Source organism: Molothrus aeneus, chromosome 12 (genome assembly GCF_037042795.1).
Source record: "Molothrus aeneus isolate 106 chromosome 12, BPBGC_Maene_1.0, whole genome shotgun sequence".
Classification (NCBI taxonomy): Eukaryota; Metazoa; Chordata; class Aves; order Passeriformes; family Icteridae; genus Molothrus; species Molothrus aeneus.
Window position 1 is genome coordinate 12,272,991 of NC_089657.1, and position 16,824 is coordinate 12,289,814.

At 38.5% G+C, this 16,824-nt stretch overlaps 1 protein-coding gene across 24 annotated transcripts in view; it reads right to left on the reverse strand.

Annotated features, from left to right (window-relative positions):
* Positions 1-4,680: 4,680 nt before the first annotated feature.
* SLMAP (sarcolemma associated protein) overlaps positions 4,681-16,824 on the reverse strand; it is a 73,037-nt gene continuing 60,893 nt past the window's right edge. For 11 of the 24 annotated variants that reach the window (XM_066557814.1, XM_066557807.1, XM_066557810.1 and 8 more), the window contains 7 exons: positions 16,183-16,305; positions 15,527-15,601; positions 14,142-14,462; positions 13,202-13,319; positions 12,719-12,890; positions 11,183-11,317; positions 4,681-6,625 (listed from right to left, as the gene is read on the reverse strand). In XM_066557814.1, the coding sequence (XP_066413911.1) occupies positions 6,536-6,625; positions 11,183-11,317; positions 12,719-12,890; positions 13,202-13,319; positions 14,142-14,462; positions 15,527-15,601; positions 16,183-16,305 (1,034 nt within the window). In that variant the 3' untranslated portion in view covers positions 4,681-6,535. Of the gene's footprint in view, positions 6,626-7,644; positions 7,735-11,182; positions 11,318-12,718; positions 12,891-13,201; positions 13,320-14,141; positions 14,463-15,526; positions 15,602-16,182; positions 16,306-16,824 lie in introns of all 24 variants that reach the window. The other 13 variants (XM_066557808.1, XM_066557797.1, XM_066557802.1 and 10 more) reach the window with 3 other exon arrangements.

Genomic DNA, 16,824 nt, shown 5'->3' on the forward strand with positions numbered 1-16,824 from the left:
TCACGTGGCTGCAAATCCCATTTGCACAAAGTAAACAGGTAAATAGATTCCAACTTTGAAATTAGTTTTAATCCATTCATTAATTAGCAACTTGTCTTCTATCCCAGTAAAGCAGAGTGTAGCAGGTTCAGAAGTTGGGGAGTGCTGAAATTTGGAGTTGGGCTGAATGAAAGACTATGTACAATACAAATCAGCTTTCTGTTGTGATGTAAATTTATTCTCATAATTTTTACCATTTATTCATCCCAAAAGACATATTGCATATTTGGAACATTTTTAAAGTAAGAGCCACTGTATTCAAGACAAGAAGTAGTTTTGTCACATCAAAACTGATGACATACTCAATAAAATTATTTTCCAGAGCAAGAACTCCTTACAAGAAATATAAATAGAATATAAACTTCATAAATGATCTAGCATGAAAAGATTAAAATAGCAAATTCATTCCATACTGAAGGCAGTACTTTACCATAGTGTGTGTGCGGTGTTTCTAAAAAAAAAAATAGATCCATGTCCCAACAGTGGGTACTGAAACAAACACAGGTAAACTTTTGGTTACATTTTATTCCAATAGAACAGAATGAATTGATGACTTCACTCTTTAGTCTCAGTTTACTGACTAATATGATCAGGTAATAAAACATTGCTTTTAGTTTAACCCAGGCTTTGGATTTGTTCATCAGACACGAGGAAGGGATGACACACTTTGGCAGCACATTGGCATTTTCAGTGTCTCACCTGACATAACACAGGAATTACCTCTCCCTGCCAACATCTCCATTCCCACAGCTGAGAACCACTTACCCAACAAGCTCAATTACAGCCCACTCTCTCTCATGGCCACAGAACACCAGTGCCCATGTCCTGCTCCACCACATGCAAGCACAACCCCAGAACAGCACGGACACACATCCATCCCTCAGTGCCTTGGAGCTGGGACACAGCCAGCTCTGGGAATGATGCTCACTGAGCACACTGAGAAACTCAGTCACTGAACAACCTGGAATTTGAAATGCTTGGAGAGGGAAGTGTCAGAAATGTGCAAACAACATGATGGGGCTGAGGGAAGACAGTAAAATGTCTGATCCTGGGAAAAGGACTGGCTTTGCTTCATTCTAAGATGTAAGCAGATCATAGAACAATCTACAGGAAGCAGTCAGTAAAAGATTCAAGAATCTAAATTCATACCTGTCAAAGCATCTAGAAACTTTTCAAAGTTTTTAAAAAATGAGTTTATTAGTGTTATTAAACCAAGACTTCTGTAAATCATGACATTCCAATAAAAGTGATCACTACACTACTATCACTATTAACTAATAATGCAGAACAGCTGTCAGTTTGTGAAAACTAAGTGAAGGAATTATTCTATGAATATTTTCCCTATTGTGCTTCAGGGATTAGCTTTTCTCTCACTACTCTTCAATAATGTATGATCAATAGTCTAAAATAAAGCTTCAGGAGCCATCCCTATAAAACCTAAAGGGAAAAAAAACCTCCTTCAATGCTGTGCTGAACAGTGATGGGAACAGGCTGCTGCTTGGGCCTGCTGCCTCCAGTGGTTTTTACCAAACAATATTGCAAAGTCAGATACCACAGGGTGCACTCCATACTGGGCTGATGTGAGGAGTACAGTGATTTGATTGACAAGGTTAAATCTAGAAGCTAGAAGTTAGTGAATCCCCCCAAAAAAAAGTTCTGGTAGACAATCAAACAAGAATACCAGAGCAGGATATAAAGCTTATTGTCTATTCATATGATGTTAGTATGGTAATAACTGTAAGGACATGTTCTGTTCTGGCATCTACACATTTGGAAAATTAAAAATTGTTTAAAAAGCTGACAACAAAAACTAGAGGGATGAAGAAAAAAAATTAACAATTCATTTATAGAAAGTAAGATTTGAAGGTATGATCATGGTATGTCAAATCCCTAGATCAGGACAAGATTTGCAGCAAAAGAACATCCTCCAAGAGAGATGTATTACAGTTCCATTTTTGGAAGGCAAAGCAAGATGAACTGAAACACAGGGTTGGGGATTGGTTTGGGATTTTTTTTGAGAACAGTAGTTGCTCACGTACCTTATGTAAGAGGTGACTGATCCTTTTTCTGAACTTCTCAAAGCAAGAATTCTTTTTTCCTAATGAATGCTGAACTTCTTGACATTCTGCTGCTGCTGCTGCAATCAGACTGCAGTTTTAGGACTATTATATCCAGATTAATGATCAGATGAGTTCCCCTTACCTTTACAAATGTCCCTTCCCATCAAAACCTGTGTTTCAATTGCTGATTTACCTTCTACTGCTGGGAGCCTTTAGTCAGACACTGGTAGCACCCAGCTTTTAAGCAGGAATAGGTGCAGCCCCTCTCTTCCAAGCAGAACTTGGCTCTGGTTGGACAAACCTCTGCTCACTTTCAACAAGTTTGTACAAAGTAAAAACCCAGGAAGGCCAGAAAATAATCCCCTATACTGCAGCTCAATTCCCCACCAGAGAAGAAAGAGGAATTCTGTGTTCATAAACACGTGCAAAGAGGGACCGGGATGAGCAAATCAGCTGGATCTGGGGAATTCAATGCAGCTGTTTGCAGGAAGCAATCACTCTTCAAACAGACCCAGAGGTATATGCAAGAGAGAAGGAAAGAATATGGCTTCTAATTCTGTTTTATGATAAATTGCTATTATTAATAGGAGACTCAAATAGGAGACTCAAAATTTTGAGGCAGTTGCTAATGAAACACTAATGGTGGATGAACAGCCAGAGGGGAGAAAAGGCCCCTGGTGAAACCTGGCCAGCCCCACTTGCAGAGCCAGTGCAAAGGACAGTGGCTTCCCAAAAGCCATAGTGGTGACCTGGTGTTTTAGAGCACTCAGATGCTGCTGGTGGAATGAATTCGGCAGTGGATTTGTCATGGAAAAGATTCAAGCCAAAGAAATGATTCTTGCAAGTGGCAGAACCCTATGGATTAAGGCAGGAGACATTCAAAATCTTACATAAAGCACACAGAAATCTGGAACAGGTAACATACTTCAGAAGACTCGATTAGAAAAATAACTTAGGGATATACCCCAAAAATACATGCACAGGTGATTGATTACCTTTGCTTCAGCTATCAGTTACCTGATACTAATTCTCACTGTTTCATGAGAACTCTTACAATAGATTGTGCAGGCTCACAATTCTCCATTTAGCACCAAAAAAATCCAGACATTCTGCAAAAAGGATGAGGCAAATACTCTGGAAGAACGCATTTAATTCAGCTATAAGGAACAGGAAAATCACACTATATTTTTCATGTATTTGTATTTTTAAATAAAAGGCCTGATATTGTAGTCCCCATGTAGGTAAATTCTTTTAGAATTTAAGAAAGGTGCCTCACTCAAGACACCAGCACAAATCTGAAGAAGTGTTCAGATATTCTAAGATTTATACTAAATCTTCCAAATTGAACTAGCAACTGATAGAACAACTCTCTAACTTTGCTACTACGAGGAACCTTTTTGAAACCTCAAACTTCAGTGCAAGCTCAGAGCACTTGTTTTACAAGTGGAGCATCTCACACATGTGAAAAGCTGCTTGATATAGAAACTCCAAGGCTCAGCTAACCAAGCCTAACAAAAGAAAGAACCTAAATATGAATGTAAAAGAGCACACACATTTACCATTGAAAAAAAGCAATAAAAACCCAGAAAGGTTTGTGCAAGGAGTCCTTGCAAAGTAACTCCACTTGGTGTTTTAGTATCAAAGCACTGAAGAACAGCACCTTCCCAGTTACCCAACCCTTCTCCAGGGATTCTCACAACAGAAGAGTGAACTGTGCATTTTAGCTCATTCCTCATAATTTTGAACATGCAAATGTCAAGAACTCCTGGAAAAGGCACTGTATTAGGGAACCACAGGTATACTTGTAAGCACAAGCCCCCATGCAATGTGTACTATGCACCTGTGTATAGAATATAAATATGCATACATGCATGTAAGGAAATCAGAAATATTTCTCCTTTAATACAACCATGTTCAGCCTCAAACTGCAGCTCTCTGACGTGCTAAAGGTTTTGGAGAACACAACATTTGTCTTTAATACACGGACAAATTAAGCCCCAGGCAGACCTGCTGTGGTGCAGGGCCCCCCCAGCTGCCCCCAGGGAACCTGGCACAATCTCTGCTGCCATCGGGGAGGGACCCCCGGCTCTGCCGGCTCCCCCTCCTCAGGCTACCAGCAAGGAGGAGGGCAGGGAATCCACTGCAAAAGAAACAGAAGCTGAAACAGGGACAAACAGGGAGTTTGAGATGCTGGAGAGGCGAGGAGGCAGCATCAGGCTCCCTTCCCCCAGCAGGGCTTTCCTCTATTGCCCAGGACCTGCAGGCACTGCTCCTCCCGTCTCACCACCCCTGCCATGGGCACATCCACCCTGCAGCTCCAACACCTCTTCCTCCTCCTTGGCAATATGCTCCCAAGCCTTCCAGGACTCTCTCCTACCTCACTTCCTTCTGAAAACCACAGAGGGATCAGCTAGACCAAAACTTAAACCAGCACAAATGTGAAATAAAAAATAAAAAAAAAGTCTTTTGCTCTTACTGGACATGCTGCAGACATTGTGCCTAGTAACTGTGGCAATATCTAGTGCAAAAGGAACTTAGCATGAATCTCTTGTTTTCAAATGACATTCAACTCAAACATGCATAGGGAGAGTAAAGTTATTTTATTAAATCATGCACATCACGTGTGTTAGTGCAAATAGTTTAATCTGTACTCCAGAAATTCTATTGTATTTTTATATCTTTACAAAATAGATTTAAAACAATTACTTAAAAAATGTAATTCTGAAGTTAAGCATTTCAGAACAATATTTGCAATAACCTATATACAAGAGGTACTAAGTACCACTGGCATACGAGTGTTCTGTGGTTGGGTGGCTTCCTGCAACTGAAAAGGATGAAAAGGATGAAATGAATGAACTAAATGACAATAGTTATTTTCTACAAGTCACTTGTGGACTATTTTCTCCAACTAATAATCCTCCCATTAGCAAATCCCATGTAACTTAAGATAGAACCTTTAATTACAGGACAATGACCCTTAAAACCTCACAAAGTAAATTATATGCTAAATTTCTATTTAAATATTTAAACTATCTGTCGATTGCCATAACATTCTTTAAAGCCAATTGAATTGCTGAGATTACCTCCCTGTTTTGAAGTTTCCTTTAGCAGAGCCATATTACTTTACTCTACCATTCTTTAACATATTATTTAAGTCTTTAATAAACTTTTTTGACAGAACTGTTGAGCTGAACAAGACAACTACTGTCTACATTTAATTCAGCACTAACTACAGTGATTCCCACCAAAAGTCAGCAAATAGCAATAGTTATAGTACTTAGATAAAGAAAATAAACTTTGTAATGGGGACCACTGCATCATACTTACAGCCATGTGATAAGGAGCCACAACATTTTACTACCAAATTAAAATCATCTTCACCTGACAATGCTTCATCAGGTATATGATTCCAATTTCGTAGTATTTTATGTATCTAGATTTTCTCAGCTATCACAGACGTACTGTAGCAGTTCTCTTAATAAAGTTACGTCCACAAAAGCTTATTCTAAAGAGCTTCTCCAGCTCAAGTCAGAAGGTATCAAATGACTGAAAAAATAAACTGATACATGTGATATGTGAGAAGGTATTCATACTTTTAAAGAACGTATCTCTTTAAATATATGAAATTTAATAAATTACATTCAAACTAAAGTTAACATAAGTTGAATCAATGCACTATGTCCATCAAATGACCAAGTACTTGCTCCCAGAAACACCTTAGTTCACTCAAGAACACACACATGCTTACACTCGCACACGCGCACACTAAATACTTGAGGCTGGTCTTCACCATCAGCATCTCTATCTCTTTAAGGCTGGACATGAATTGTGTTTATTCCCAAAATCCATTAATAAAGCAATCCTTATGAAAGAAAAATATGCTTCCTTCGAAAGGCCTAGTAAGAGAAGTTTCCTTAAGTCTTGTTCCCAACAGCTCAGTGACTAACAGCAAGTAAAATGATACACTAGTTTAAAAAAAAATAGATCATACTGAAAGGCACTGAGCACACTGCATCTGTTTCCCAAGTATCTGCAAGGTTACTTGGCTTGGATGTCCAAATCAGTATTTTCCTCTTAAGTCTAGCAATCAGATTCTAAAGTCAGCGTCCACAACCCTAGCCATTATAAATAATTTGGTACCAAGAAGCCTGCTTTAGGCCACCATTATAGTATTCAGAATCCCAACATACTAATTTAAAACTTGCATGAAGTTGTAAGCAAAAATATTGCTCACAGAATGATGAATCACAATTTTATTCCCTCTTTATAGACAGATACATTTTATACAGTTTAAAGCAAATGACCCTACTGCTGTTCTCACGCAGAGCTGTGCTGTATTAAGAGGTAAAAAGGAAGAGAATTAATCTGTTTTCCCTCAGTATATGAATGTTGCCAGCTTCTAAAGGGAGGACGGTGTATGGATTCAACAACAGTTCTCATGGAGAAGCTCTGGTTAGGCCTGGGTACAGCACCACGGCTGTTACAGCAACCAAAGCTGCCATCACAGGCATCCAAGGCCATTGTCTCTGTGTGGAGAGAAAAAAGAAATCAATATCATATTTGTTCTAATTCATACTAATCAGTTTACCTGGTGGTTCCTGCAAGTCCTGAGTACCTGTTGGCAGGCATCACTACAATGTCACCCAGGAGCCCTGCTGCAGGCTAGTCCTGACCTGGAGCACCACAGCAAACCATGTTCCTCTAGCACAGCAACTCCACAGCTCTTGGTGACTGAGGATGGGCTGGAGGACTCTTGGCAGCTCCGTGTTCCCAGCTTTGTTACTGCACACACCTCAGAGAAATCTGCCACTGAACATGTCAAGGCTTGAGATGTTTAAAACATGGCTCGTGCCAAGTCAAGGCTAGACAGAGGTTTATGCACATCTTTAACTTTTGACCGTTTAAATCCAGATCTGTGACTTAGTTTGTAGCAGATCCTAACAACACCATTTTTAACAGACTGTCACAACATTGCATGACAACAATGGCATTTTAAGAGGAGGACACACTGAGAGACAAGAGAAAATGCAAGCTGAGAGTTCAGAGTACAAACCAACCACCTATTTCTTGTCTTTTTTTCCCCATCTTTCCATCAGCAATAGTGAGAAAAATTAAAGTGTTTAGAGCCAGAGAGGAATTTCTTAGACCATAGATAGGAACCAAAGCTTGTTGAATTTTATTATTAGAGGCAAACTCTTCATTTTTCATAGTTAATTAGGCAATTAAGTTTTCTTACAAGCCCTAGCATCGCAGCATTGTGCAAAAGGCAGCCCATTTGCTAAAGACAAACTGAGACTGAGTTAGAAGAGGCACGTTCAAGCACCAGTTAGAACAAAATTCATTGTTAGAATTCAGGAAATCACAGAGATGTTAAATGATTAGTGGATTGCTCAGCTCGTCAGTGTCAACAGAATGGCATATTAAATGAAGGGTTTGCTTCAGGTAGAGAAATACCTGTGAGCATTTCACCATGCACTATTTGATACAGAAATGGCACAAACAGGTGAGGGACAAACATACATTGACTGAACAGTAGTGCTTGTACCTTTCGCTACCACAATGGGCCGTAACACCAATACAGGAAAGCCAGGATTAGGCCGATGAATACGGCTGGGACGGGTTGTAATATGGAAGGCTAAAGAAGGGAAGGGATATTAAAAATCACTTTGTGCTATAAATCAAATCAGGTAAAGATGATTTAGAGCGGGGAAAATAAGTCAGTAAGTTTTGTTTTAAGTGAAATGTATTAAAGACATCTAACACATTACAGCATTGTCTAATCTGGTATACAAAGTTAGTACACCATTCTACTCAAATGAACAGGGATGTTTAAAAATAAAGGGAAGTAAGCAGAAAATGTTCCAAGAAACCTCTTGTCACAACTTGGAATTTAGCACTTGAAAACAAAACAAATGTTAAACTGATTTGCCTGTATCTTATTTATAGTTGGTTTTAGTTTTTCTAAGTAAGAGGAAATCCTATTTGGATTTCTTGAGAGATGGACTGACAACAAATATTGGATTTTTCAGCTATTTCTTCATTCCTTGCTAGTTAGCCTTTTCCATTTTCCATCACCAGCCTCTGGAAAAACAATCTTTTTTCCTCCATTAGTGAATCAATTACAGCTATGTCCACAGGCAAACCCAGTAGTTCAGACATTTCTGTGAGATTGTAACGTGACTGTACAATCCACATCCAGTTACTACAAAGCAGAGAAGCACATTTCTATCAGAGATACCACAAAGCTCAGCATCTCTGCCAGGTCAGCAGCCTTGTGACCAAATGCAATTCTGAAAATTGATCAAATGCTGCAGCTGGGCCAAACCAGCAGCTGGCCAGACTGCAGGGTTCATCCAGCTTAGGGCCTCCACAGAACCATCCACACTTTTTCTCAGCTGTGTTCTACTCATGGAAACTACTGCACATTCTGGATGGAACAGCCTCTATCTGTGATACGAAAAATTAAAAGCAAAAATGGACCTAAATGCTTTTTAATCTGTCCTTGGAAGACATCTGCTTTCTCTGTATCCTACTCTATATATTTGTGCACACACAAAGACACACAGAGGTTAAGGTCAAACCATGCCAAATATTTTTAAAACTGTTTGTGCTGAAGCTACCTTGATTTTGTTCAGTCAAATAAATATATGATAAATTCATGCTTAACTTTTCTAAAACATGGTGATTAGTAAGTAAAATCTCATCCTGTGTTGAATTTGTAGGAATCACTAATTCATAGAACCTCCAATATGGTTTAAAATACAGGAATATTAGAAGGTATTCTAGTCTTGTTCAATTAAATTTTTTTTCAATCAAGGCAAATACTTAACAGAAAAATTATGTGTAACTGTTGAAGACTTTTTCATGCAAGATTATTTATGTGTCACGGGTGCCACGAATCACAGTGCCACCTTCCCACAGAAAGCCTGTTGGCAGAAATAATCACAGCAGTGTTCAAAAAGTGCCAGAGGTTTAAATCAACCAGAGCAGCTGATGTTCTCAAACCATTCAGATCATTAAATCTGTTGTGTAAAGCGCATCAGGAAGTAACCAGTGGCTACAAGCATGCAGACACAAGTGTACACCACACCGCTAAGCATTTCAAAAACACAACACGGCCATCTTTTATAAAAGTATAACTTAAATACTAAAACTTAATATTTAAATGATATCCCAAATGGAGTACAGAAGCCTTGTCTTTTGTAACATTTGATGATTCACTGAACAATTCCATAGATATATTTTTTTAAGTTATACACATTCTTGGCAAATGAAACCAATGATAAATATCCATCACATTCAATGAGAGCACCTCCACATTATTAGGTTTTCCCCTCACAAGCTTATCAATACATAACAAATCTCCCTATTGTCAAGGAGCATTTAACTGCACGCTTCAATAAAATTGTGCATCATTTTTTAGAATATGAAGATATGCAAACTCAGACACAGATGAGCTGCAAAAAGGAACAAATCCCACAGTGGGAAGTCACTTTCTGTCCTCAGAAATGAAGTAGCAGATAATGATTCCAGCATAAAGGGGCAATGGTACTTGAAAAATTTGACCTTGGAACTCAGCCCAGTATCCATGATGTCTGAAACAATCCCCAAGATGGATATGTTTTACATTACAGGCTGTGAGTAATGTTTGGTGAGCAGTGAGTTTGCCCTTATATGGAGGATGCTCTTCATCACACCCTGACCTCCACGTTTCAACTGTCACAATTAACTCCTCTTCTGCAAGCAGCTTTTGGCAACTGCTGTGGTTTCTGCTTTCACTTAAATACTCACCTCTAATTCTCCCTAAAATTTCCTTTCAGTTTTTCCACTTTCATCAGGTGCTCCCATTTCCTTCACAGTATTTCAACCTTTACTTTTTTCCCTTTTCCACTGATCATTTTGATTCTGAGATTAATCTTTTTAACAGAGCAGAAAATCTCACATTCACCATTATTTATTCAGTGTGATTTCTTCTATTAATATGGGGTGGAGTTTTAGTGTAGTTGTTTTTGACTTCTGCTTTAAGTAAGTCAAGTAACTCTGAGCACTGCAGAAAAATCCTAAGCAAGAATCAGGTTCCAAGAGAATGATGAAATCATATTCCTGAAAATATGTCTGAAAAAAGTGAGAAAGGCTTTGAATTCTTTACGTCTTTGACAGCTCCATGATGTTCAAGGTTTATATTCAAGAATTAATTATGGCAAGGATATTCATACAAACTTGAAGCATCCAGCTGACTTAGAGGATAGGACCTGTAAAACTTCCCTTGCAGTCAGAGAAACAATTTGCTAAAGTCTGTTACAGAGCATTCATTATCCTCCTGTTTAGTACTGTGCCTTACAGGAGCTGTTCACCCTGCACTGGCCACAGAGGCAGTACAGGAAGACAAAACCAGCCCCCCCAGGGTAGTAAGGGACCTAAAATAAGGCTATGACCACCTTATAATGTGTCTGCCACACCCTTAATGTTTGACAGGTTTCAGAATCTCAGTAAAATAAAAAGTTGTCTGTAGCTGGCAACTCAGTTCTAATGATACAACCTCTCAAATAAACTGAAAACCAGAAAGCACTATTTTCATTACTGAATAGAAAGGACAGTTCAGCTGTACTGCTTAAAGCATGAGCCCACCAGAAATAACCATGCTTAAGAAGCATAAGCAAGAGTAAGGTGGGAACATCCATTGTAATCAATACCAATAAAGTGAGAGCAGCTTGAAAAGGTTTACTCAGTTCATCTGGATATAGGTTTGTCAGCTACTGCCCCTGTATCGTTTGAAATCAGAAAATTTTACTTAGTTCTGGTTCACTGTATTTAAGCCACATGTTTTCAAGAGAGCAGGTATCTAAGGACATACTTAAAACTGTCAAGCAACTGTAAATTTAACTTTGATGTGTAATTGTAACAGTGTAATGATCTGCAAATCTGCACAGGTAGGACTAAAATGGAATTTTGCATAATATGGTACCCATTTATTTTTTTCTCTAAAAGTCCATCCTTTTCTATTTGACTCTTCCATATTCCTTCAATCAACAGAATTGCCAGTGTCATAACCTGACCTCCCCACACATTTGGTACAGACTTACATTGTTTCCTTTTTCTTGTAGCAGCTTCAGGTTTTCTTTACATTGTTTGAGCTCCTCCGTGAGTGACTGGTTTTGTTGCTCAGCCACCTCATACTTGGCCTTCAGCTCTGAGAGCACAGTCTGTGTTCTTTCATACTAAAGACAAAGAGAAAACAATGTGTGGACCCCTGGATACCCAGCACATGCTGACATCTGCTTAGCACACAGCTCCCTTTGCTGTCATCTGCCTAGACTAACTCGCCTTGCATCAGTGCACTCTCTTTTCATAAAAGCAGGGTAGAATTTAGATTTCCTTTTCTTCTAAATCAAAATTTTTTGCCCAGCTTGGCAGAGCTAGGACTACCAAACCCAAGGAAATACAAAGTAAATGCAAAGCTTTAATTAATCTCTCATAGCAGTTATTCATTATCTTATTGGAAAGGACTGTAAAAGCTACACAGATGAAACAAGAAATAGGGGAACAAGGAGTCCCTCACATTTGAATAGTGGTCTTACATCTAGGCTGCAGTTTACACCCCTCTAATAGGTGCAAAATTCAACACTCTGCATGAAGTAAATCAAACCCTCTTCCACATAGCAAATTCAAACATAAGAGCAAGGCAGGCATTAAAAAAACATTATGCCACAATCCTCAGTGTGGGTCAAGTGCAAACAGTACTGGGTGAATGGGACATGTTCCTAGAGAATGGGTAGCTTTTCCTTTTTCAAACCCACATTCCATTTTTCCTATTCTAGCAGTCCTCCTGACTGGGTTTAGTAAGGACAGAACCAATGACCTTCAGTACTGGCATTCACCACAAATTTAGAAGATGAGGCATCTTTACAAATACTGATCTGATTACAAAACAGAGATTAAGACAACTGGGATTTTCAGATTCTGAGAATTGTAAGGAATGTGACATGGATGAATTAATCATGGAGCAAACAAAAGGACTGCAAAAGAAACTAAGAGCAGTGACTGGAGAAACATTCAAAATGTTCACAAGAGGAAGTAAGCAATTGCTGGAGACTATGGCCTTGTCCAGACATAATCTTTAGAGGCCAGGCAGATTAAATACATGCTCAGAATGCTGACTCTTCCTTATGCACTTAGAAATCCATTAAGATAAAAGATCTTTGTAAAGAATATGTAGTCCCATTGCCAAATAGAAGAGTTCAAATCTAACTGGGAAGATTAGACTGTGAAAATTAACTTTGACTCATAACAGCTAAAGAAACTCTGGACCATGATGTTCATGAAGACTCTGAATAATATTTTACCTGTCTGAACATCTTAAAAGTAAATTCACTACAGTAATGCATGGAAGTAAAGTTTAGGAAGTTATCAAAGAACACATGTATTAACTTGAAGTCTTCCCTTTTAGATTTGACTCCCAGTTTATATTTTCATAGCTACCATTTAAACTGCTTGCAATAAACATTTGAAAAAAATTATTTACTAGAAAAAGCAAAGAATTAAAAGTCCCTTTTCTTTTAGCTTAAACAGGTCAGTCATTGAGCATTACATTCTTGCAAAATGGAAATATTTCATGCTACCTCTTTCTGAAAATCTTTTGCTTGACTTTCAGCTTCACTGAGTTGAGTTTTCAGACTGGCTGCATCCCGTTGATGTTTTTCTCTCAACGATCCCATCTGATTTTCAAGTTCCTTCCGAGACATTTCAAGAACACTTATATCGCTGGTTAGTGCTAAACTCTGTTTCTGAGAGCTGAAAAACAAAATCCAATTGATTCCTTATGCATTTTAAATTTACACAAACTGGCACTTTTCACCCTTGAAAGTTTAACACATTGGTTTTGATGTGTAAATATCAGCTTAGAGCAATCATAGAAATACAGACCATTATTGCCTCCCTAGAGCGTGCTGACACAAAAGGTTGGCCATGGTTTTGCTTTTAAATATATCTCCACAGCTTGCTGTGTATAATTAACATTTAGTATTTCTTTTGGGAGGAAAAACCACCATCAGCAAAACTCTTCAGCTGCTGTGGTACCCCCCAGACAAACCTTGTGCCCTTACCTAGAAAGCTCCTTCTCTTGTCGCTGAAGTTCAGATGTAAGTGAAGTATTTTCCTTCCTCAGTTTAACACATTCAGCTTCCAGAGCAATCCACTCTGCCTTCAATTTTTCAAGTTCATCTGCAATGAATAAGTTAAATTGAATTAAGTAAAATTATTTCATGACTGCTTCAAGGAAGACCAGCTGATAAATGGAGGAAAAGCTGGTAAATCTCAAATGTATTTGTTTGTAATCATGTCACATGAATTCTCTCATGAGCACGTGTAAAACATTATCTTCTACTGTTATAAGGTTTATGACCCAGTGCCTGACAAGTTACTTTTTTCATTAAAGCTTTTTCTAAGGCACAAAGAAGTAGAAAACAGTCTTTTTATGGGTCAACTCTAATATTTTAGAAACAGTGGTACAGAAGTATACTTGAAGAAAATAATTTCCAAGGCTTGAAAATAGCAAGAGAATCACTAATACCATGCCTCTGTTTCAAGGAATAGAATGTTTAAAGCAATAACTTTTAGTGACACTTTGGTAGAATTAAAAAGTCAGGAGCTCCCCCTTAACAGTCTTAACCTATAGAGAAGTTACACAAGTCCTCTTGGAAATTTTTTGGCAGTATGAATCCCTCAAACTGTCAAAGTTTTCCATCTTTTCTAAGTGGAATTACACTTGGTCTACTCATGTCAAAGAGTAATTTAGGCATAAGTTACTTTAGGCATAATTGATGATAACTGTTTAATGAAGCATGCAAAATGTCTTTTTTTGTGAGCACCACAAGCCTTGGTGCACACAGATGAATACATACAGGTGTGTGTACACACACACACACACAGAGTAAATGACTACAGAGGGACAGAGAAACAGTGATCTGAGTAACTGGCATCCACCACAGGGAGCAGCAGGATGCTCTGGTAGCCATGCTCTGGGACATCCTTTCAAGCAAGTACCTTTCAGGCGAGAGGCCTCCTCCCTCTGCTGCTCCTCACACTGCTGGCACTTGAGCTGAAACCGGGATTGCAGATTGACAATTTCTTTTTCATAGTCCGAGGCATCGCTCCTCCAGCGGTCAAGCTCCGCTCGCACCGTCTGCAGCTCAGCTTGCAAGGCAGAAATATCTGTGTCTCGTTCTGAGGCTGCTTTTTCTGCTACTTTTTGAAGTGACAGAATCTCATTTTGAGCACTGACTAGTTCATTTCGAGTGGTTGAAATTTCCTTCTCCTTCTCCTTGCGAAGATTCTCAATTTCTTCTTGTAACCTTCGCAACTGAGCTGGAAAGCAGACACTCATGTCAATATTTTTTCAAACTCTATTTACAAAAAACTTAAAAACCTTACCTCCCTCTCTCAACACATTGATATTTAACAGGGCTAAAGAAGCCTAATGCAATTGAAAAAATATATTTATCCTGTCAAATGCCTTAAAGAGGCAAGTATGTGGGCCATGTAATACAGGGGGTCAGAAGAAAGAAAAACCCTAACCCTAGGCAGTGAATGCAGCCTAGGACTAAGGCCTTTTGCAAGGAAAGAGCGGTGGTCTAAGGCATGTTGTGGCAGTTTTGTGTTCCCATTGGGATGCCTTTTGCAGCTGCAGTGTGCCTGGAGCTCTGGGCTTTGTGCTTTTCAAAACCCTAACCCTAGGTGTAACCCTAACCCTAAGTGCCTGAGTGGCTCTTCAAACTAACACTTGCTCTAAGGAAATGACAACATAACAGAGCCTTTTTTGACCTTAAGGCTGGACAGACTGACAGACTCTCACCAACGAGCTCACTCACATGCATGGATGAGAAGTTAATGTGACACAGAACACCTGACTCAGAAGTTGTGTAAATTATGGGTTACATCCTGCTGTATCCATTTTGGGCTGAAAAGAGCACAATTGATTATATCAATTTTCAAAAAGGCATGGACAGGGTCTCTGTTGCAGCAACTTTACTGCATGCTCTGATGCTGGATGTGGATCTGGATGAAAAATTCCTTTAAGAGGATCCTAAAATAAGTGAAGAGACTGACGAGCACAAAACACCTAAAGCTTCTGAGTGCTCTAAAGGCAGCCACAGTAAGAATCCCTGGATCATCTAGAACTGGGAAAGACTAAAGGGAGATGAAGAAGAGGTACCTATTACAGATTACACCTGTTGCAGTTTTTAAGCTACTATTACAACCATAAGAATTTAAAGGAAACATTCCACAACAACATTCAAAGACATGGTGAAAGAAATCAGATTTAAAACATACACTGAACTAAACATTTTCCTTTCTTAGTGACTATGATGCCACAGAAACAGTCAAAACTATATATAGCTTCCCTAAAGAGTGGGGGAAAAAATTCCTACCTTGCAGAGCATTTATTTGCTTGTTGGATTCTTCAACTTGCACTCGATATGCTTTTCTCTCTTCTTCCAAGAGAGCTACAAATAAAAGTGAAAATGTGCCCAAGAGTTTTTGTTAGTAACATGAATTTCACCTGTGTAATTAATTTTAGTCACAATCTCTCCTTCAGTGAAAAGATTAAGCAAACATATTACTTCAAAATGTTATCAAAGGTAGTAAAACTGTGTAAGTAGTTTAATAAAAGTTAATACTAAGACATCATTCCATTATTGTGGTAGTATTACAATTAATTTGAAATTGATATAATCTGTTGCCTGATCTGAAAACTCCATGTGTGCTAAATGCAAACTGGTGTGAGAGGAAGGAAAAAAAAAGATTGTAAATATAATCCCTAATGCACACTGAACAATATGCAATTAAACTGAACTATACTATTTCCTCTTAAAAACAAGAGAGCTACATAGCTGATGGTATGATCTAACAAAGAGCTACCACAGAAGACATTCAGTTACATCCATTATCTAATTGAAATAAGGATGAAATCTACTGAGTTCAAGGATGTATTCAATACTATGAAAACATGTTGGTTTATCTTGAACTACCTGATATATACAATTTTCATGAATACCCTACAGAACCAAGTTGATCTGGGTCTCACCTTGAAGTTCAAAGCATTTTTGTTTACTTGTCCTAGCTAGCTCTTGGGCTTCAATCAGCTCCTTGTGCAGTTGCTGAATTTCTTGCTTAGCCTCAGTCTCTGATTGTGCACCCTGCAATTCATCTGACAAAAGAACATTTTCTTTGAATCATAAGTTTGTACAACAGCTTCATTTGCACTGCCATGTGCTGATTGGCAACTTTTTACTGAAATCTTGAAAAGTTAGTTGAAGTAAACTCAAAATTAGATTAAGCAAATATTAGCGAAAATATTAATATACTTTTAAAAGTAGTAAAACATATGCAAACCTTAAAGCATTCATTACACATAACATGCAATGTAAAACAAAAATTAACAAGGAAGAATTAGAGAGTTTAAAAAAAAAACCTGTATAAATTGGCAAAGACTTCTGTATTGACAAAAACAAGGAACAACAAAAGCTTAAGACAATCCTTGGCTGTGTTTACAACTTGTCTCTTTAAAGGAAGCTGCCCTGAGCCTGTCTCAGTGCACAGGCTCAGGCAAGAGCTGCTATTCCATGATTCACTACTGCCACCCACCCACCACACTGCCAGGCTCAGCCTCTCCCTCTCCCTCTGGGGGCCAACAAGGAAAGGAAAAATTTAGGGAAATTTCCTAAAA